The 22,757-nt window shown below is 40.1% G+C and overlaps 1 protein-coding gene and 1 non-coding gene across 2 annotated transcripts; one reads left to right on the top strand and one right to left on the bottom strand.

Moving 5' to 3' along the window:
* Nucleotides 1-367: 367 nt before the first annotated feature.
* On the bottom strand, nucleotides 368-475 carry LOC148550933 (small nucleolar RNA R71). Its single transcript, XR_015893912.1, has one exon. It is a non-coding gene; the product is annotated as a small nucleolar RNA R71 (small nucleolar RNA).
* Nucleotides 476-16,397: 15,922 nt separating this feature from the next.
* On the top strand, nucleotides 16,398-18,436 carry LOC107607077 (uncharacterized). The gene is made up of 3 exons (XM_016309065.1): nucleotides 16,398-16,544; nucleotides 17,625-18,021; nucleotides 18,282-18,436. The coding sequence occupies exons 1-3, from the start codon at nucleotides 16,398-16,400 to the stop codon at nucleotides 18,434-18,436; spliced, it is 699 nt and encodes a 232-aa protein (XP_016164551.1).
* Nucleotides 18,437-22,757: the final 4,321 nt, after the last annotated feature.

Here is a 22,757-nt window from a genome sequence, read left to right as displayed (position 1 = left end):
GAAGGTGCTTGGTGACTTTACTACACCTACACCCGACTTCTATGGGAGAAGCATCTCAATCCCTGCCATTGGAGCAAACAACTTTGAGCTTAAGCCTCAATTAGTTTCTCTGATGCAACATAATTGTAAGTTTCATGGACTTCCATTGGAAGATCCTCATCAGTTCTTAGCTAAATTCTTGCAAATCTGTGACACTGTCAAGACCAATGGGGTTGACCCTGAGGTCTACAGACTGATGCTCTTCCCTTTTGCTGTAAAAGACAGAGCTAGAACATGGTTGGATTCAAAACCTAAAGAAAGCCTGAACTCTTGGGAAAAGCTAGTCAATGCCTTCCTGGCAAAGTTCTTTCCACTTCAAAAATTGAGCAAGCTTAGAGTGGAAGTCCAAACCTTCAGACAGAAGGAAGGTGAATCCCTCTATGAAGCTTGGGAAAGATACAAACAATTGATCAGAAGGTGTCCTTCTGACATGCTTTCAGAATGGAGCATTATAGGTATCTTCTATGATGGTCTGTCTGAACTGTCCAAGATGTCATTGGACAGCTCTGCTGGAGGATCTCTTCATCTGAAGAAGACGCATGCAGAAGCTCAAGAACTCATTGAAATGGTTGTAAATAACCAATTCATGTACACTTCTGAAAAGAATCCTGTGAATAATGGGACAAATCAGAAGAAATGAGTTCTTGAAATTGATACTCTAAATGCCATATTGGCTCAGAACAAAATATTGACTCAACAAGTCAATATGATTTCTCAAAGTCTGTCTAGAATGCAAGCAGCAACAGGCAGTACCAAAGAAGCTTCATCTGAAGAAGAAGCTTATGATCCTAAGAACCCAGCAATGGAAGAGGTGAATTACATGGGAGAATCCTATAGAAACACCTATAATCCTTCATGGAGAAATCATCCAAACCTCTCATGGAAGGATCAACAGAGGCCTCAACAAGGCTTCAACAACAATAATGGTGGAAGAAATAGGTTTAGCAATGGCAAACCTTTTTTATCATCTTCTCAGCAACAAATAGAGAATTCTAAGTAGAGCCATTCTGACTTAGCAACTGTAGTCTCTGATTTAATTAAAACCACTCAAAGTTTCATGACTGAAACAAGGTCCTCCATTAGAAATTTGGAGGCACAAGTGGGTCAGCTGAGCAAGAAAGTTACTGAACTCCCTCCTAGTACTCTCCCAAGCAATACAAAAGAGAATCCAAAAGGAGAGTGCAAGGCCATCAACATAACCCACACGGCCGAACCTGGAGAGGAGGAAGAGGCAGTGATCTCCACTGAGGAAGTCCTCCATGGACGTCCACTGGCCTCCAAGGAGTTCCCTAATGAGGAACCATGGGAATCTGAGGGTCATATCGAGACCATAGAGATTCCATTGAATCTACTTTTGCCATTCATGAGCTCTAATGAGTATTCTTCCTCTGAAGAGGATGAAAAAGTTACTGAAGAACAAGTTGCTAAGTACCTTGGAGCAATCATGAAGCTAAATGCCAAGCTATTTGGTAATGAGACTTGGGAGGATGAACCCCCCTTGCTCACCAAAGAACTGGATGACTTGACTAGGCAGAAATTACCTCTGAAGAGACAAGATCCTGGAAAGTTCTCAATACCTTGTACCATAGGCATCATGACCTTTGAGAAGGCTCTGTGTGACCTAGGGTCAAGCATAAACCTCATGCCTCTCTCTGTAATGGAGAAGCTAGGAATCCTTGAGGTACAAGCCGCAAGAATCTCACTAGAGATGGCAGACAATTCAAGAAAACAGGCTTATGGACTTTTAGAGGATGTCTTGGTAAAGGTTGAAGGCCACTACATCCCTGCTGATTTCATAATCCTAGATACTGGGAAGTGTATGGATGAATCCATCATCCTTGGCAGACCCTTCCTAGCCACAGCAAGAGCTGCGATTGATGTTGACAGAGGAGAATTGATCCTTCAAGTGAATGAGAACTCCCTTGTGTTTAAAGCTCAAGGATCTCCCTCTGTAACCATGGAGAGGAAGCATAAAAAGCTTCTCTCAATGCAGAGTCAAACAAAATCCCCACATTTAAACTCTAAGTTTGGTGTTGGGAGGCCACAACCAAACTCTATGTTTGGTGTTGAGAGGCCATCATCATGCTCTGAGTACCTGTGAGGCTCCATGAGAGCCCACTGTCAAGCTACTGACATTAAAGAAGCGCTTGTTGGGAGGCAACCCAATTTTACTTATCTATGTTAAATTTCTATTTTTTATTGTTATTTTATGTTTTCTGTAGGATGATGATCATGTGAAGTCACAAAAACAATTGAAAAAGCAAAAACAAACTGAAAAACAGAATGAAAAATAGCACACCTTGGAGGAGAAGGCTACTGGCATCTAAACGCCAGTAAGGGCAGTAGAATGGGCGTTAAACGCCCAGTCTGGCACCATTCTGGGCGTTTAACGCCAGAAATAGGCACCAGACTGGCGTTTAACGCCAGAAAAGGGTAAGAAGCTGGTGTTAAATGCCAGAAATGGGCAGCAACCTGGCGTTTAACACCAGGATTGGCAGCAGAGGGCGTTTTGCACGCCTAATTGGTGCAGGGATGAGAAATCCTTGACACCTCAGGATCTGTGAACCCCACAGGATCCCCACCAACCTCAACTCACTCTCTCTCTTCTTCACACCTTTTCATAATACTCTTCCCCAAATACCCTTCACCAATCAACTCAATACCTCTTCCCCAAAAACCCCTCACCTATCAAATCTTACCCTCTTCTCCATAAACCCTTCACCAATCTACATCCACCCATCATAAACCCCACCTACCTCACCATTCAAATTCAAAACACTTTTCCTCCCAAACCCACCCATAAATGGCCGAACCCAAACCCTCCATCCACTCCTATATAAACCCATCTTCACTCCTTCATTTTCCCACATCTTCAACACTACTTCACCCCCTTGGCCGAAACACTACCCCCTTCCATCTCCTCTATTTCTTCTCCCTCTATTCTCTTTATTCTTCTTTTGCTCGAGGACGAGCAAACCTTCTAAGTTTGGTGTGGTAAAAGCTAAAGCTTTTTGTTTTTCCATAACCATTTATGGCACCAAAGGCCAGAAAAACCTCTAGAAAGAGGAAAGGGAAGGCAAAAGCTTCCACCTCCGTGTCATGGGAGATGGAGAGATTCATCTCAAAGGTGCATCAAGACCACTTCTATGAAGTTGTGGCCAAGAAGAAAGTGATCCCCAAGGTCCCTTTCAAGCTCAAAAAGGGTGAGTATCCAGAGATCCGACATGAGATTCGAAGAAGAGGTTGGGAAATTCTCACCAACCCCATTCAACAAGTCAGAATCTTAATGGTTCAAGAGTTCTATGCTAATGCATGGATCACCAAGAACCATGATCAAAGTGTAAACCTGGACCCAAGGAATTGGCTTACAATGGTTCGGGAGAAATACTTAGATTTCAGTCTGGAAAATGTAAGGTTGGCATTCAACTTGCCAATGATGCAAGGAGATGCACACCCCTACACTAGAAGGGTCAACTTTGATCAAAGGTTGGACCAATTCCTCATAGACATTTGTGAAGAGGGTGCTCAATGAAAGAGAGATTCAAGAGGAAAGCCAGTTCAACTAAAGAGGCATGACCTCAAGCCAGTGGCTAGGGGATGGTTGGAGTTCATCCAACGCTCAATCATTCCCACTAGCAACCGGTCTGAAGTTACTATAGACCGGGCTATCATGATCCATAGCATCATGATTGGAGAGGAAGTAGAAGTTCATGAGTTTATATCCCTAGAACTCTACAAGGTGGCGGACAAGTCCTCTACTTTGTCAATGTTAGTCTTCCCTCATCTTATTTGTCACCTTTGCAATTCAGCTGGAATTGACATAGATGAAGACATCCTCATTGATGAGGACAAGCCCATCACTAAGAAAAGGATGGAGCAAACAAGAGATCCCACTCATGGACAAGAGCATGAGGAAATTCCTCATCATAAAATCCCTGAGATGCCTCAAGGGATGCATTTTCCTCTACAAAACTATTGGGAGCAAATCAACACCTCCCTAGGAGAATTAAGTTCCAACATGGGACAACTAAGGGTGGAGCACCAAGAGCATTCTATCCTCCTCCATGAAATTAGAGAAGACCAAAGAGTTATGAGAGAGGAGCAAAAAAGGCAAGGAAGAGATATTGAGGAACTCAAGCACTCCATAAGATCTTCAAGAGGAAGAACAAGCCGCCATCACTAAGGTGGACCCGTTCTTTAATTTCCTTGTTCTTTATTTTCTATTTTTCGAATTTTTATGCCTTATGTTTATTTATGTTTGTGTCTTTATTACATGATCACTAGTGTCTAAGTGTCTATGCCTTAAAGCTATGAAAATGAGTCCATCACCTTTCTTAAATGAAAAATGTTTTTAATTGAAAAAGAAAAAGAAATACATGAATTTCAAATTTTAAAACAGTTTAGTTATTTTGATGTGGTGGCAATACTTTTGTCTTTCTGAATGAATGCTTGAACAGTGCATATTTTTTTGAATTTGTTGTTCATGAATGTTAAAATGTTGGCTCTTGAAAGAATAATGGAAAAGGAGAAATGTTATTGATAATCTGAAAAATCATAAAAATGATTCTTAAAGCAAGAAAAAGCAGTGAAAAGCTTGCAGAAAAAAATATATGCGAAAAAAAAGAGAAGAAAAAGAAAAAGCAAGCAGAAAAAGCCAATAGCCCTTTAAACCAAAAGGCAAGGGTAAAATAAAAAGGATCCAAGGCTTTGAGCATCAGTGGATAAGAGGGCCCACAGGAATAAAATCCTGGCCTAAGCGGCTAAACCAAGCTGTCCCTAACCATGTGCTTGTAGCGTGAAGGTGTCAAGTGAAAGCTTGAGACTGAGCGGTTAAAGTCGTGGTCCAAAGCAAAAAAGAGTGTGCTTAAGAGCTCTGGACACCTCTAATTGAGGACTCTAGCAAAGCTGAGTCACAATCTGAAAAGGTTCACCCAGTTATGTGTCTGTGGCATTTATGTATCCGGTGGTAATACTGGAAAACAAAATGCTTTGGGTCACGGCCAAGACTTATAAAGTAGCTGTGTTCAAGAATCAACATACTGAACTAGGAGAATCAATAGCACTATCTGAATTCTGAGTTCCTATAGATGCCAATCATTCTGAACTTCAAAGGATAAAGTAAGATGCCAAAACTGTTCAGAAGCAAAAAGCTAAATAGCCCTGCTCATCTAATTAAAACTGATCTTCATAGATGTTTTTGGAATTCATTATATATTCTATTCTTTTTATCCTATTTGATTTTCAGTTGTTTGGAGACAAGCAACAATTTAAGTTTGGTGTTGTGATGAGCGGATAATTTATACGCTTTTTGGCATTGTTTTTAGTATGTTTTTAGTATATTTTAGTTAGTTTTTATTATATTTTTATTAGTTTTTAAATAAAAATTACATTTCTGGAATTTACTATGAGTTTGTGTGTTTTTCTGTGATTTCAGGTATTTTCTGGCTGAAATTGAGAGACCTGAGCAAAAATCTTATCCAGAGGCTGAAAAAGGACTGCAGATGCTGTTAGATTCTGACCTCCCTGCACTCGAAATAGATTTTCTGGAGCTACAGAAGCCCAATTGGCGAGCTCTCAATTGCGTTGGAAAGTAGACATCCTGGGCTTTCCAGAAATATATAATAGTTTATACTTTGCCCAAGATTTGATGGCCCAAACCGGCGTTCAAAGTTAGCATAGAAATTCTGGCGTCAAAACGCCAGAACTGGCATAAAAGCTAGAGTTAAACGCCCAAACTGGCACAAAAGCTGGTGTTTAACTCCAAGAAAAGTATCTACACATGAAAGCTTCAATACTCAGCCCAAGCACATACCAAGTGGGCCCGAAAGTGGATTTCTGCATCATTTACTCATTTCTGTAAACCCTAGGCTACTAGTTTTCTATAAATAGGACCTTTTGCTATTAGACTTTTACACTGGATCATACTTTTCATCTTGGAACTTGTATGCTCACGCTTTGGAAGGTTGGCCATTTGGCCATGCCTAGACCTTTTGTTCTTATGTATTTTCAACGGTAGAATTTCTACACACCATAGATTAAGGTGTGGAGCTCTGCTGTTCTTCATGAATTAATGCAAAGTACTACTGTTTTTCTATTCAATTCACGCCTACTTCTTCTCTATGATATACACTCATTCTTCAATTTGATGAATGTGATGATCCGTGACACTCATCATCATTCTCACCTATTAACGCGTGCCTGACAACCACTTCCGTTCTACATGCAATCAAGCTTGAATGTGTATCTCTTGGGTTTCTAATCTAAGATTAAAACCTTTGTGGTATAGGCTAGAATTATTGGTGGCCATTCCTGAGATCCGAAAAGTCTAAACCTTGTCTGTGGTATTCCGAGTAGGATCTGGGAAGGGATGACTGTGACGAGCTTCAAACTCGCGAGTGTTGGGTGTGTGACAGACGCAAAAGGATCAATGGATCCTATTCCAACATCATCGAGAACCGACAGATGATTAGCCGTGCGGTGACAGCGCATTTGGACCATTTTCACTGAGAGGACGGGAAGTAGCCATTGACAACGGTGACGCCCAACATATAGCTTGCCATGGAAAGGAGTATGAAAGATTGGAAGAAGGCAATAGGAAAGCAGAGGTTCAGAAGGAACAAAGCATCTTCATACGCTTATCTGAAATTCCTACCAATGAATTACATAAGTATCTCTATCTTTATTTTATGTTTTATTCATCTTTTAATTATCAATCCTCCATAACCATTTGAATCTGCCTGACTAAGATTTACAAGATAACCATAGCTTGCTTCAAGCCGACAGTATCCGTGGGATCGACCCTTACTCACGTAAGGTTTATTACTTGGACGACCCATTGCACTTGCTGGTTAGTTGTGCGGAGTTGTGACAAAGATTTGAGATTACAATTGTGCGTACCATGATGTTGGCACCATTAATGATCACAATTTCGTGCACCACGTACGCGTTGATGGCTAAACTTCCATTCCAAATTTGGTTTTGCTCGAAAATGTTCACTTATGCAACGTAGCATTCTCTTTACAAATGAACGCCAATCACTTCCATGCGTACGCGTCATGCACGCGTACGCGTGGGTCTTCAAAAATCCTTGCCCCACACGTCAGCGTCTTGTATGTATGCACGTTGTGACGTTTTCACGCCAAGAGCGCTCCTTGTTTAAATCTTGGGCCACGCTTTTAAAAGCGTGGCCTAAGGCTCCAGAGCGTGCCAAAACTCCAAAATGTGCCCCAGAATTTCTCTTTTCTCCTTTTTAGCTTATTTTGTGTTTTTTTGCTTCTTTTTCCACTTATTTCCTACAAAGTTTGTAAAATCAAAAGATCAAAGAAATATGCCTTTTAAGCACAAAAGCATTCAATATTTAAGCACTAATCATCAATTTCTTGTATGAAAAAGCATAGAAAAACATGACATGATGACATGTCATCACAACACCAAACTTAAACCTTGCTTGTCCCCAAGCAAGAAAAGAATCATGCAGTAAATTTTGACAAACCAAGGTGAGAAGAATAGCAAGTTGATGTTCATGGTTGGCTAGTTTTCTATGCATGCCACAATCACAAAAGAAATGTAAATGATTGATGCTTCTATCTAACTCATTTTATGAAATCTTTTCCTTATATTTCTTCCTTTAAACAAGCTTTTATATTCTCTTATTAGCTTCTCCTTTTGGGTGCTTTGCGCCATGAGCTGATAACAAAGCTACGACTCTAAATGCTTTGTTTTCAAGTATTATGGTGCACGAAATTGTGATCTCAGGCAACGGCGCCAGAAACTATGTACGCACGTCTTAATAAATTATTTTTCATTCACAACTTCGATACAACTAACCAGCAAGTGCACTGGGTCATCCAAGTAATAAACCTTACATAAGTAAGGGTCGATCCCACGGAGATTGTTGGTATGAAGCAAGCTATGGTCACCATGTAAATCTCAGTCAGGCGGATATAAAATAGTTATGGAGTTTTCGAACATAAATAATAAATAGATAGAAAATAAGGATAGAAATACTTATGTAATTCATTGGTTAGAATTTCATATAAGCGTATAGAGATGCATTCGTTCCTCTGAACCTCTGCTTTCCTGCTGTCTTCATCCAATCAGTCTTACTCCTTTCCATGGCTGGCTTTATGTAAGGACATCACCGTTGTCAATGGCTACTTTTTATCCTCTCTAGAAAATGGTCCGATGCGCTGTCACTGCATGGCTAATTGTCTGGAGGCATCACCCTTGTCAATAGCTGCATCCCATCCTCTTGTGAAAATGGTTCAAATGCTCTGTCACAGCACGGCTAATCATCTGAGGTTCTCGATCATACTGGAATAGGATTCACCCTCCTTTTGCATCTGTCACTACACCCAGCACTCGCGAGTTTGAAGTTCGTCACAGTCATTCAATCCTAGAGTCCTACTCGGAATACCACAGACAAGGTTTAGACTTTTCGGACTCTCATGAATGCCGCCATTAATCTAGCTTATACCACGAAGATTCTGATTAAGAGATCCAAGAGATACTCATTCAATCTAGGGTAGAACGGAAGTGGTTATCAGGCACGCGTTCATAGGGAATGATGATGATTGTCACGTTCATCACATTCAGGTTGAAGTGCGAATGAATATCTTAGAAGCAGAATAAGTTGAATTGAATAGAAAATAGTAGTACTTTGCATTAATCTTTGAGGAACAGCAGAGCTCCACACCTTAATCTATGGAGTGCAGAAACTCTACCGTTGAAAATACATAAGTGAAAGGTCCAGGCATGGCCGAATGGCCAGCCCCCATGATCTAAGAACTAGGCGTCCAAAGATGATCTAAAGATGTCTAATACAATAGTAAAAAGTCCTATTTATAATAAACTAGCTACTAGGGTTTAGAGAAGTAAGTAATTGATGCATAAATCCACTTTCGGGGCCCACTTGGTGTGTGCTTGGGCTGAGCTTGAATGTTACACGTGCAGAGGCTCTTTCTGAAGTTGAACGCCAGGTTGTAACGTATTTCTGGCATTCAACTCTGGTTTGTGACTTGTTTCTGGCGTTTAACTCCAGACAGCAGCGTAGAACTGGTGTTCAACGCCCTTTTACGTCATCTAAACTCGTTCAAAGTATGGACTATTATACATTTCTGGAAAGCCCTGGATGTCTACTTTCTAACGCAATTGGAAGCGCGCCATTTTGAGTTCTGTAGCTCCAGAAAATCCACTTTGAGTTCAGGGAGGTCAGAATCCAACAGCATCAGCAGTCCTTCTTCAACCTCTGAATCTGATTTTTGCTCAAGTCCCTCAATTTCAGCCAGAAAATACCTGAAATCACAGAATAATACACAAACTCATAGTAAAGTCCAGAAATGTGAATTTAACATAAAAACTAATGAAAACATCCCTAAAAGTAACCAGATTCTACTAAAAACATACTAAAAACAGTGCCAAAAAGCGTATAAATTATCCGCTCATCATATTACCACTTGATACATAAGCACCACAAGCATTTAATTAGAGGACTTCTTTAAGCTCATTTGTTTCTTTTCTTTACTCTCTAATTATCGATGCTTAGAGCCTTGAGCTTTGAGGGAGTGCTTTTGCACTTGAGCCTAACCTTGACTCTAAGTGTTTTGTTTTCAAGATTTTTGCCTGATACATAAACACCATAAGTACTTAACAATTGAATTGTCATTGGTACTCAGAGCCTTCAGCTTTCTCATTCTTTCCCTTTTTCTTTACTTGCTTTAACTGCATTTGCTTCTTCAAGGTTTTCATGATTTCAAAAATTTCATAAAATGTCCTAGATGAAAATTTCAATTAAATAAAATCTAATGCAATTGAGCAATCAATTAATCATACTGGCCTTCCAATACTTGTATGCACAGGCTCAGCTCTTCGTTAATTCCTTGTTTGTTTATGATCATGATACTTTATTACTTTTGAACTCACAAAATTCAAGATGGTAGTCATAATGTCACAGCAAGATGTTACAAATTATCAATCAAACTATGCTTATTCATAGCACACATGCATACAGAGAAGATAAAGACAATTATGCAATTTAAAGTACTGGAAATAAGTATGAGGAAAAGGAACGTTACCACCTTTTAGTTCATCTTCACTGTTGTTGTCCTTTTCCTCTCATTCTTCCCCTTCCCATACCAACTTAGGTTGTTTGCTCATCCTTAAGCAACAATTGGAACAGTAGTGATGGACCTAAAATGGATCATGAGTGTCTTACAATATGAAATGTCAGTAGCACATGTGTTTAAGCAAGCAAGATGAAAATAACAATGAAGGAACAGGAAACAGAGACATTGTGATTGCAAAAATAAGAGGGTGTGCATGATACATTGCATAAAAGATAAGTGGCACACCAAACATAGTGTGACACTTTCACTTGGAATTAATACAAGTATCTAGTAAAGATTGGAACCAAATTTTGTTGCATAGCAACACCAAACTTAGAATGCAATCACATGTCAATTTATTTGAAATAAACTATGCACATGAAACTGTTATATGTTAAATACAATTACCAAGCGAAGAATCTGTCATGAATAATGATTTCTTGGTGAGGTATTAACAAAACAGTTAAAGAGCAAAGGAAAAAAAAGCATTAAAAGCTAAGAAATGACTAAAACAAAGAGAGAAAGAAAAAATGTCAAACCAAAAGAAAGATAACACTGTAAAGGCATTATGATTATGCAGACAAGTGGTGTTGCTGGATGAATTGCATAGAAAAATAAGTGCCACACCAAACTTAGAATCTTAGTGTGACACTTTCATTTTAGATTTGATGCACTCATCCGAAAAGATTGAAAACAGATTGTTGCAGGGCAACACCAAACTTAGAATGTAATCATATGCCAATTTATTGAAATTAAACAAAGAAGACAGAGAAAATAAACAAAGCAAAGGAATAAAATGTTACATAAGGTTGGGTTACCTCCCAACAAGTGCTCTTTTAGTGTCATTAGCTTGACATGTTGTTCTTCACTTTCTTCCTCTTCTTCCAGTTTGTTAAGAGGAATGACCTCAAGGGGGAGAAGATTCAGCTATTGTTCCCTGTCTTGGTCTCTCCTTAGCAAGCTTCCTTTTGTTATTAGCTAAATTGAACTTGCTTGCTGGATCAGGGGTAGGATTGTTTGCAGTTGACCTTTTCTTGAATGTTGTCCTTGGTATCTTGGTCACAATCCCCTTCTCGGTGCTCTTGTTAGTTGCCTTCACTTCTTGGATATCAATACTTGGTGGTTGTGTGATGGTTGGAGCATTATCTTCATTAAAAGCCTTTTGAATTGATGGTTCCATGAGCTCTTCCTCTATGTACTTCTCTACTTCACTTGAGTGTGAATTCTCTTGATTGACTTCCTCACTTTCTTGTTCTTTCACTTCCTCCTTTACACTCAACATTTGATTTAATAGTACTTTCATGGAGGAGGTTTGTTGTTCTTCCCAAGATTTCTTTATCTCCTCTTCATATCTTTTAATCATAGATTCAAGTGTTGACAGTTTTTGGTTCAGGGAGGTTTGTCGAGGTTGTGAGTTTTCATGTTCCTTTGTCATCTCAAGTGGCTTCTGTGGATATGCAGTTTCAGGTTCAAATACCTCCACCACCTCCTCCTCCGTTGAAATTTTGCTTGACACAGGGACCTATTCATCTTGTTTCTCCACCTCCTTTACATCCACCAATTGGTCTTCATCTTCCTTGCTTAGCAATTCTTTGTTTCTTCTTTCTTGCTCTAAATATCCATCCATCTTATTGCAGAGGGTTTCTTGTTCTTTCTAAGAGTCTATGGATGTTTGTAGGTATTGTTCAAATGCTAGCTCAATGGATGAAGGTTGAGAGTAATTTGTGGGCATGGATGTGTTGTGGTGATGTTTTGAGGGGCATGAAATGAATTTTGTGAATTGTGGAGTGAATTTTGTGGTTGGTATGGATCTTGGAGGAAAATTTGTGTTGAAGTATCATCGAGTGATGAAGAATTTTCTCATGAGAAACTGGGAGGTGAGGTTGGACAATTTTGCATGAATGAATTGAAGGTTTGCTCAAGTGATGATGGCTCTTGATAAGTGGAGTATGAACTGTCAAATGCTCTCTGGTTTTGATCCTCCCATCCACAATGTGAATCATTGTAGAATTGATCATTTTGTGGCTCTAGGGAGCAATCTTCCATGTATGTATCGATAGCATAATCAAGTGATAATGTCTTTGAATGATTAGAATATGCAGTATTGAAATTCCCTTCCCAGCCATAGTTTGTGTCAGTGTCATAACAGTATGAGTCACTTTGTGGTTCTGGGAGGAAATTCATTTCACTTGATTGTTCACATTCTTGTTGATATGCCCAGACACCATGAGGATAATGACATAAATCATTTTGTGGTTCTGGACAATATCTCATGTGATTTGCTTAATCAATTTGTGACTCTGGAGCATATCCCCATTGATTGGGTTGCTCAGAATCTATTAATTCTTGGTGATACTCCCAAACACCATTAGGATAATGACTTGAATCATTTTGTGGTGGTGAGCAATATCCCATATGATTCTCTTGCTCATCTTGTGGCTCTGAAGCATATCTCCATTGATTTGAGTGCTCAGAATCTGTGATTTCTTGGTGATATTCCCAACCACCATTAAAATAGTCAATTGGTGATGGTGGGTAATATCCCATAAAATTTGTTTGATCACAAGATGAGTTGAACTCTATTTGAATTTTGGAAAACACATCACCAATGAAAATTGAAATTCATGTTACAGAGAAGAATTTCTTAGTGAGGCAATAACACAAACACCTTGGTTTCAGCAGAAAACAGAAAATTAAAAGAACAAAAACAAAGAAAAATTCTTAATCTAGGATTCTCACCCACTTAATCATTTTCGATCTATATCAATCCTCGGCAATGGCGCCAAAAACTTGATGAGGGAAAAACAATTCCACACAAACTCACCGGCAAGTGTACTGGGTCGCATCAAGTAGTAATAACTCACAAGAGTGAGGTCGATCCCACAGGGATTGACGGATCAAGTAACTTTAGTGAGTGATCAGTTTAGTCAAGCAGACAGTGATGAATTGAGTGAAAATTAGAGCAACAAAAAGTAAATTGCAGAGAATTGCAGAATGTAAATCAGCAGAAGCTTAAAGAGCAAGAAAAGTAAATTGCAGTAAATGTGCTGGAAAATTAAAAAAGCAATATATCAGAACTCAGAACAATTGCAGAAGATTAAAATTACAGGAAAATTAAATTGAAAGCAATAGGAACAAAAAGGTAAAATTGACAGAAATGAAAATTGCAGTAGAGATGCAGGAAATTAAAATTGCAATCGAGGTAAACTGAATTCAATATAAACTTGCAGAAAAGGAAAAAGTGTATCAGAGAGCCTTCTATTCTATTCCTACTCCTACTCCTACTGCTGCCTACTACTAATGCAGCCTAACAGATCTCCTCTCATGAAATGAAAACTGATGCCTTTATATAGGCTTTACAAAATGAAAATGAAATTACAAACAAATTACAAATGAAATGAAATTTCTATTCTAACTGTGTCTTGTGCCTTTGAGTGATGTCAATGGGCTCTGCTTGCTTTGAATTTTCAATGGGCTTTGAATCATATTAATTGAGCCAAAGTTGCACTTCCAGGAGAGCGTAGTGTTCATTAAGTGAGCGGAATGCTTTTACACCCACGCGTACGCGTCCTGCACGCTTGTGCATGCTTTTGCGTTTTTGCCCATTGATGCGTGCGCGTCCCTCACGCTTACGCGTGCTTTGGCAATCTGGCACATTGACGTGTGCGCATCATGTATGCATGTGCGTCCCTTGCAGCATTCACCAAACGAGCGTAGCGTTCTTCAATTGAGCGCTACACCACGCGTACGCATCACCTACACGTACGCGTCACCTACGCGTACGCATCACCTACGTGTACGCGTGGGTCTTCAAACATGCTACTGCTACGCTGCTGCTCAACCCATGCTTGCACGTCCATTTTCAGGTAAGTCACATCCACGCGTACGCGTGATACACGTGTACGCGTCGATGGCTAAACTTCCATTCCAAATTTGGTTTTGCTCAAAAATGTTCACTTATGCAACGTAACATTCTCTTTGCAAATGAACGCCAATCACTTCCACGCATACGCGTCATGCATGCGTACGCGTGGGTCTTCAAAAATCCTTGCCCCACACGTCGGTGTCTTGTACGCGTGCGTGTAGTGACGTTTTCGCGCCAAGAGGGCTCCTTGTTTAAATCATGGGCCACACTTTTAAAAGCGTGGCCTAAGGCTCCAAAGCGTGCTAAGACTCCAAAATGTGCCCCAGAATTTCTCTTTTCTCCTTTTTAGCTTATTTTGTGCTTTTTTTCTTCTTTTTTCACTTATTTCCTACAAAGTTTATAAAATCAAAAGATCAAAGAAATATACCATTTAAGTACAAAAGTATTCAATATTTAAGCACTAATCATCAATTTCTTATATGAAAAAGCATAGAAAAACATGACATGTTGACATGTCATCAATGCCCAGCCCAGAGAAAGCTTGAACACATGGAGTAAAGTAGTAAACAATTTTTTGAATGAATATTTTCCTCCTAGGAAATTGACAAGGTTGAGGATGGATATTCAGAACTTTAAGCAAGAAGAGAGCGAGTTCCTCCACGATACTTGGAGAAGGTACAAGCTGATGCTCAGACATAGCCAAGATGTCCCTGGATAATTCTGTTGGTGGCTCAATACACATGAGGAAGACACCTGAAGAAGCTGATGAACTCATTGAGATGGTCACTAATAATCAGCACTTATACTCACCCAGTGAGACCTCAATAAAAAGGGAAGTCAAGGAAGCATCCACTAAACCCGCCATTCCTGACCAGGATGAGTCTTTAGCCCAACAACTGAACTTTCTCACACAACAAGTGCTAAGCTTGCAAGGTTTAGTCAACAACACTCTTTTTCAGCCCCCACAACCTAACATTGTACCCAACCTGGCTTCCATGTTGGCAGAAGTATTACAGGAGACCTGAGCTTCCCGTAAGAATATGGAACTGCAATTGAGCCTGGCCAAACGATAGCTATCTGAACAGATAAGAGAGGAGTGCCAAGCTATTCAATTGAGGAGTAGAAGGACCCTGGACACCCAACTTCAGAATAATAGAACACATGATGAAGAAGACACACCATAAAACGAAAATAGAGCGCCATCAAGGGCGCTGAATGCCCAGAAAGGGGCAGAACGGGCGTTCAACACCCAAAAAGGAGAGGAGCTTTAAACACCAATTCAGAAGAAGCTCCCCCCAGACACCCTGATAATCCTTTTCCAACCACTCTGGATACTCACCCTGCACCACTCAAAGCCTCTGAGTACAAGGACAAGTTACCATATCCTCAGAAGCTCAAAAAGGCAGAAAAAGATAAACAATTTTCTAAATTCTTAGAAGTTTTCAAGAAGCTTGAAATCAAAATCCCCTTTGCAAAGGCTCTGGAACAAATACCTTCCTATGTTAAGTTTATGAAAGACATATTGAGTAGCAAAAGGGATTGGAGAGAGGCAAAAACATTTCTACTCACCAAGAAATGCAGTGCAGTTATTTAGAGGACGTTACCTGAGAAACTGCAAGATCCTGGAAGCTTTGTAATCCCCTGCACCATTGCAGACACCTGCATAAAGACAGCCTTATGTAATCTTGGAGCAAGTATCAACCTAATGCCATTATCATTGGTAAAGAAACTCCACATCCAAGAAATCAAACCTAGCCGTATTTACCTCCAACTTGTTGACCGCTCAATCAAGTTTCCAATAGGAGTGATTGAAGGCATGATTGTGAGAGTGGGACCCTTTGTCTTTCCTGCAGACTTTTTGATATTAGATATGGAGGAAGATAAGAATGCATCTATCATTCTAGAAAGACCTTTCTAGCCACGGGACGAACTATCATTGAGGTCCAAAAGGGGGAAGTCACACTGTGTGTTGATCAAGATGAGTTTGTGCTGAATGCAGTCAAGGTTATGTAACACACAAATCTCCCTTGGGAATGCAAGAGGATAGATGTCATAGAGCCCCTGGTTGAAGAAGTGCTTGAGGCTGAACGACTTGGAGAGGAACTAAAAACTATTCTTGAAGATATTCTACTGGAACTGGAGGAGTCGGAACCTCAAAAGGAGACGCTAAGCACACCTAGGGTGGAAGATGGACCTCCTAAACTCGAGCTCAAGCCTTTACCACCATCCTTGAAATACATGTTCCTAGGATAGGCGACACCTATCCAGTGATTATAAGCTCCTCCCTGAAGTAGCAAGAAGAAGAAGCACTGATTCAAGTACTCAAAACCCACAAAACAACTCTCGGTTGGACCATAAGTGACCTAAAGGGGATCAGTCCAACTAGGTGTATGCACAAGATTCTACTTGAAGATGATGCTAAACCAGTTGTGCAACCCCAGAGGCGGCTGAACCCAACTATGAAAGAGGTGGTCCAAAAGGAAGTTACAAAACTTTGGGAAGCTGGAATCATATATCCTATTTCAAATAGTCCGTGGGTAAGCCCTGTGCAAGTGGTGTCTAAGAAAGGGGGGATGACAGTGATCCACAATGAAAAGAATGAGCTGATCCCTACAAGAACTGTCACAGGATGGAGCATGTTCATTGACTATAGGAGACTCAATATTGCCACAAGAAAGGATCACTTTTCCCTACCTTTCATAGACCAGATGCTAGAGAGACTAGCTAGCCATGCGTTCTATTGCTTTTTGGATGGCTACTCAGGCTACAATCAAATTGCAGTAGATCCTCAAGACCAAGAAAAAATGGCGTTTACATGCCCGTATGGAGTATTCGCCTACAGGAGGATGTCATTTGGCCTCTGTAATGTCCCTTCAACTTTTCAAAGTTGTATGCTTTCCATCTTCTCAGATATGGTTGAAAAATTCATTGAAGTATTTATGGATGACTTCTCTATTTTGGTGATTCCTTTAACTCATGCCTTAATCATCTAGCCTTAGTTCTGAAACGATGCCAAGAAACAAATCTGGTTTTAAATTGGAAAAAAAAAGTCATTTCATGGTAACTGAGGGGATTGTTCTTGGTCATCGGATTTCAAACAAGGGAATAGAGGTTGATCAAGCTAAGGTGGAAGTAATTAAAGCATTACCACCACCTACTAATGTTAAGGCAATCAGAAGTTTCTTGCAACATGCAGGATTCTACAGGAGGTTTATAAAAGACTTTTCAAAAATTGCAAAACCCCTGTGCAATCTTCTAGTTACTGACACTCCCTTTGTTTTTGACAAAAAATGCATGCATGCCTTCGAAACTTTGAAAGCAAAGCTTGTCTCTGCACCTATCATTTCTGCACCCAATTGGGCCCTACCATTCGAATTGATGTGTGATGCCAGTGATTATGCATTGGAGCAGTTTTGGGCCAGAGACAAGACAAGCTTATGCATGTCATTTATTATGCCAGCTATGTTTTGAATAATGCTGAAAGGAACTACACCACCACCAAGAAGGAACTACTGGCGGTTATTTATGCCATTGATAAGTTTAGATCCTATTTAATTGGTTCAAAGGTTATTGTTTATACTGATCATGCTACTCTTAAGTACCTTCTGACCAAGCAGGATTCTAAACCAAGGTTAATCAGATGGGTGCTACTCCTTCAAGAATTCGACATTGAGATCAGGGACAGAAAGGGATCAGAAAACCAGGTGGCTGATCATCTGTCCAGGATCGATCCCGAAGAAGGAATGCCACCCCCTACCACTGGTGTATCGGAGACCTTCCCGGATGAGCAACTTTTTGCAATCCCAAGAGCGTCATGGTTTGTAGACATTACAAACTATAAGGCCATGCCGTTCATCCCCAAAGAGTACACTAAACAGCAAGTCAGAAAACTTTTGCATGATGCAAAGTACTACTTATGGGATGAACTTTACCCCTTGAAGAGATGCTCAGATGGGATGATCAGGCGGTGTGTCTCCGAGGAAGAAGCCCAGCAAATTCTCTGGCATTGTCACAGTTCAGAATATGGAGGACATTTTGGAGGAGAGAGGACAGCCACCAAGGTCCTTCAAAGCGGGTTCTACTGGCCAACCCTCTTCCGAGACGCCCGGGAGTTTGTAAGAAACTGTGATAAGTGCCAGAGAGCATAAACCTTCCTCATAATCATGAAATACCACAGCAAGAAATCCTAAATATTGAGATGTTTGATGTATGGGGGATAGACTTCATGGGACCTTTTCCCCCCTCATACTCAACTACATACATCCTTGTGGCAGTGGACTATGTATCTAAATGGGTTGAGGCGATGGCGTCATCCACCAATGACACCCGAGTTATGCTGAAGTTCCTAAAGAAATACATTTTCAGCAGGTTTGATGTGTCAAGGACACTGATTAGTGATGGGGCAGCCACTTCTGCAACAAACAACTAGACTCAATTTTACAAAGGTACGGAATTCGTCATAAGGTAGCTACCCCTTATCACCCACAGACCAGTGGGCAAGCTGAGGTTTTAAATAGGGAACTCAAAAGGATTCTAGAGAAGACACTGAGCACCTCCAGGAGAGATTGGGCAAAGAAGCTAGATGATGCTCTCTGGGCGTACAGGACAGCTTTCAGGACCCCATAGGAATGTCTCCCTATCAACTGGTCTATGGTAAAGCATCTCATCTGCCAGTGGAGTTGGAGCATAGAGTATACTGGGCAGCGAGATTCCTAAACTTCAATGCCAAGGCAGCAGGAGAAAAAAGATTGCTTCAATTGAATGAACTAGATGAATTCTGATGTACTACCTATGAGAACGCCAAGGTTTACAAGGAAAGGACAAAGAAATGGCATGATAGGAAGATAGCTTCCAAAGTTTTTGAACCTGGCCAAAAGGTTTTACTTTTCAATTCTAGACTCAAGCTCTTCCCTGGGAAGCTCAAGTCACGATGGACAAGACCCTTTGTGGTCACGGGAGTGTCACCCTATGGTCATGTGGAGCTTCAGAACAGATATCCGGACAACAGATTCATATTCAATGGCCAGAGAATAAAGCACTACCTAGGAGATGAGATTAAACAAGGGAACTATACCGTCTTACTGACATGACAACAGTGGATGTCAAGCTAATGACAATAAAGAAGTGCCTGCTGGGAGGCAACCCAGCCATATGTATCCTATAGTTTACATTCTCTTTTCTTTTGCTTTGTTTTAGTTATTCGAGTTCAATTTCATATGTAGGTATCTTCTGATTATTTTCATAGTTTCCCTCCTTTTTCTAACATTTTTAATCATGTATAACAGTTGGAATAAAAACAGAAAAGCACAGCGGGACGAACACCCTGGAGGAGACCCGTTACTAGCGTTGAACGCCAGTTTGGGCGCTCAGTGCCAGAAGGGGGGAGAAGGTTGGACGTTTAACGTCCATAGGGAGGCAACCACGATTCATTTTGTTGTCCCCTCAGGACGTTCAACGCCAGTAGTGGGCGTTGAACGCCACTACAAAAAAAAAACAGGGAGTCTCAGCGTTCAATGCCGAAACTAGCGTTCAACGCTGAGAGAGGGATGGATTCAACAATAATTTGACCAGTCAACCATATCATATCTATTTGATTTCATATCTTTTCATATCATATCTTTTTGACTTCCTATCTTCTCATATCATATCTTTTTTATTTTATATCTTTCCACATCATATCTTTTTTATTTCATTCATATCTCTTCATATCCTTTTCCTATCCATATCTTTCCACCTACCCTCTTCATAAATCAAATCTTGACCACACATTCTCCACACCCCCTCCCAAAACAAAATTGACTACTCCCTTCCCCTATGTATACACCCCCTCCCCTCACTCTTCCCACACCCCTTACTTCTTCTTCTTCCTTCTTCTCGCCATACTCTCTCTTAGCTTTCTTTACACTACTGTGCTCAAGGACGAGCAAAATTCTTAAGTTTGGTATTGAGGATGCTCTGCTTCATCACTTTTTCACCTCCCATGGCACCAAAGGGTAGTGGATCAACCTCAAGAAAGAGAAAAGAAAGACCCCTTTCAACAGTCGCTTACGAGCCTCACCGGTTTTACACCAAGCTTCATGAGGAACATTACTACAATGTAGTAAGCAAGAAAATGGTAATCCCATAAGTGAAATTCGAATTGAAGGATGATGAGTATCTGGAAATTCAAGAGCAAATTCGAATTAGGGGTTGGAAAGTTCTGGCCAACCCCATAACTGAAGTAGGAGCTCTAAAGGTCTGAGAATTTTATGCCAATCTATGGATGACGGACAAACAAAAGAAAGAGCGCCTCAAGTTCAATTTATGGCGTACCATGGTCCGAGGGAGGACTCTACAGTTTGGAATGAAAAAAGTGAGGGAAATCTTCAAGCTACCCCCATTAAAGGATGACCCTAACTCTTTTAATAGGAGAGTACAAGCTGATCCGAGGCTAGATCAAGTCCTCTAGGACAGATGCCTTTCTGGAGTATAATGGAAGAAAGACGCTAGAGGGCAACCAGTCCAATTGAGGAGGAATGATCTTAAGCTAGTTGTTAGAGGATGGCTGGAGTTCGTTCAACGCTCCGTTATCCCCACTAGCAACTGCTCTGAGGTCACTGTGAGGCGAGCTGTGATGATCCACTATATTATGCTGGGCAATGAAGTAGAAGTTCATCAGTTGATCCCTCTAGAGATGTATAAGATCGCAGCAAAGACCTCAACCCTCTCTAGGCTTGCTTTTCCTCATCACATCCATCGCTTGTGTGAGAAAACCAAAGTCCAGATTGACAGAGACATATTTATTACAGTGGACAGCCCAATCACAAAGAAGAGCATGGAGTACACTAGGGAACTTACTCAGCATCAGTTCAGAAAGAGAGAAATAATAAAATACATGAGATCTTGAGTTATATTATAAATTGTTCTATTTACTTTGATGTGGTGGCCCTATCTTTATTTTCTGAATGTATGAATTAACTGAGCATACTTGATGTTGGGGTTGGGCATATTGGTTCATGAAGAACAGGAATTTAGAGAAGCATTATTGATTTTTTGAAATATTAAAAAGATTGATTTTTGAAGCAAAAGAAATAGCAAAAAGAAAAGAAAAAGAAAATAAAAAGAAAAATCAAAAGAAAAAGGTCCAAGGCTTTGAGCATCAATGGTTAGGAGAGTCAATATTAGCCTAAAATGCTCAAAAGAGTTGTTCTCCCTAACTATATGCTTGTGGTGTCAAAGTTTCAAGTAATCCTTGAGACTGAGCACTTAAAGTCGTGACTCAATGATATAAAGAGTATGCTTAAGGCTTTGAGCACCACTGTCTAGGAATAAAAGCAAAGCAAAAGCCGAATCCAAAGGGTTTCCCTAGTTAAGTGCTTGTGGTGTTTATGTATCAAGTTAAGTTTGAAAACAAAACGCTTAAAGTCACAGCTAGGCTCAAAGGTGCAAAGCACCAAAAGAAAACAAAGGCTGTGTTCAAGAATCAAGAAGAACTTAAAGAAGGGAATCAATAATGTTATCCAAATTCTAATTCCATTTTAAAGGATGCCAGTATTTCTGAGCCTCAAAGAAAAGTGAGATGCCAAAGCTATTCAGAATTAGAGTGTTAATAGCTCCATACAGTAATTAGAACTGAGCTTGAATGACAACTCTAAAACTTGATGTATTTTTCTCTTTCATTTGGTTCTATCTTATTTTTGGTTGCTTGAGGACAAGCAACAGTTTAAGTTTGGTGTTATGATGCGTGAGCATCTTATACTCTTTTTCTAGTTGTTTTTATGTTGTTTTTAGTTAGATTTTATTAATTTTTATAATGTTTTAGTGCAAAATTCATCTTTGGATGCTACTTTGAGTTTTGTGTTGTTTTTATGATTTTAGATGAATTTCGAGCAAAATTGGCAGAGTCTTGGGTAAAGACAAAGAAAAGATAGCGGATGCTGTCAACCCTGACCTCCGAGCATTCCAACAAGCAATAACGTTAGCTACAGAGGTCCAATTGACATGATCTCAACGGCGTTCGAAAGCTACCTTCCAGAGCTTTCCAACAATATATAATAATATATACTTTTCTTCTGAAATCATTGCCAAATCAGGCGCTAAATGCTAGGCTTGGTGTTTAGCGCCCAAGAAAGAGCAAACTCCCAGCGCTGAACGCCCAAAACTGGCATTCAATGCCAGCCATGGAGCAAGGGACAGAATGCACTCCTCCCCTATGGGTGTTCAATGCCCAGATTAGCGCTGAACGCCAGGAAGAACTGAAGCAATCACCAAAGTGGGCCCCAAAGTGGATTTTAGCACTCCTTAGCTTATCTTACCTTTGTAATTTTGAATTTAAAATAACATCTTTTAGGTTTAGCATTTACTATTTAAAGTGGAGATCACTTAGGATTAGAGGACATACATTCATGATGATCTTCTTTACTTTTAAAAACTGTTTTCTCTGTAAGTCATGAGCAACTAAACCTCCTGGTTAAGATTAGGAGCTCTGTTTAATTCTATGAATTAATATTATTACTTTTCTATTTTAATATATGTTTGATTCAATTCTAAGATATATTTTCGTTCTTCAATCTAAATGAAACTGGGTGGAATGGAAGTATGATCCTTTTTCTACATGAGTTCTTGCGAGGCCTTGATGGGATAGCATTGAACTACAGCTTGAGAATACATCTCCTAGACGGCTAATCCACAACTCGTTGGGGACATGGAAACATCTGCTCCATCAGGATCTGGGGTGATTAGGGTCTTTGTGGTATAAACTAGAATGATGA

Source organism: Arachis ipaensis, chromosome B7, assembly GCF_059453495.1.
Source record: "Arachis ipaensis isolate K30076 ecotype BB chromosome B7, ASM5945349v1, whole genome shotgun sequence".
Taxonomy (NCBI): Eukaryota; Viridiplantae; Streptophyta; class Magnoliopsida; order Fabales; family Fabaceae; genus Arachis; species Arachis ipaensis.
The sequence above is the reverse complement of the archived record's forward strand: the minus strand, read 5'-3'. Positions and strand labels throughout refer to the sequence as shown.

Excerpts from the sequence above, each read along its gene's own strand:
- LOC107607077 (XM_016309065.1), top strand. The coding sequence starts at position 16,398 with ATGCACAAGATTCTACTTGAAGATGATGCTAAACCAGTTGTGCAACCC. Across the intron at positions 16,545-17,624 it reads CTATTTCAAATAGTCCGTGG|GATTCTAAACCAAGGTTAAT; the intron begins GTAAGCCCTGTG and ends CTGACCAAGCAG. Across the intron at positions 18,022-18,281 it reads AATTCTCTGGCATTGTCACA|TGGACTATGTATCTAAATGG; the intron begins GTTCAGAATATG and ends TCCTTGTGGCAG.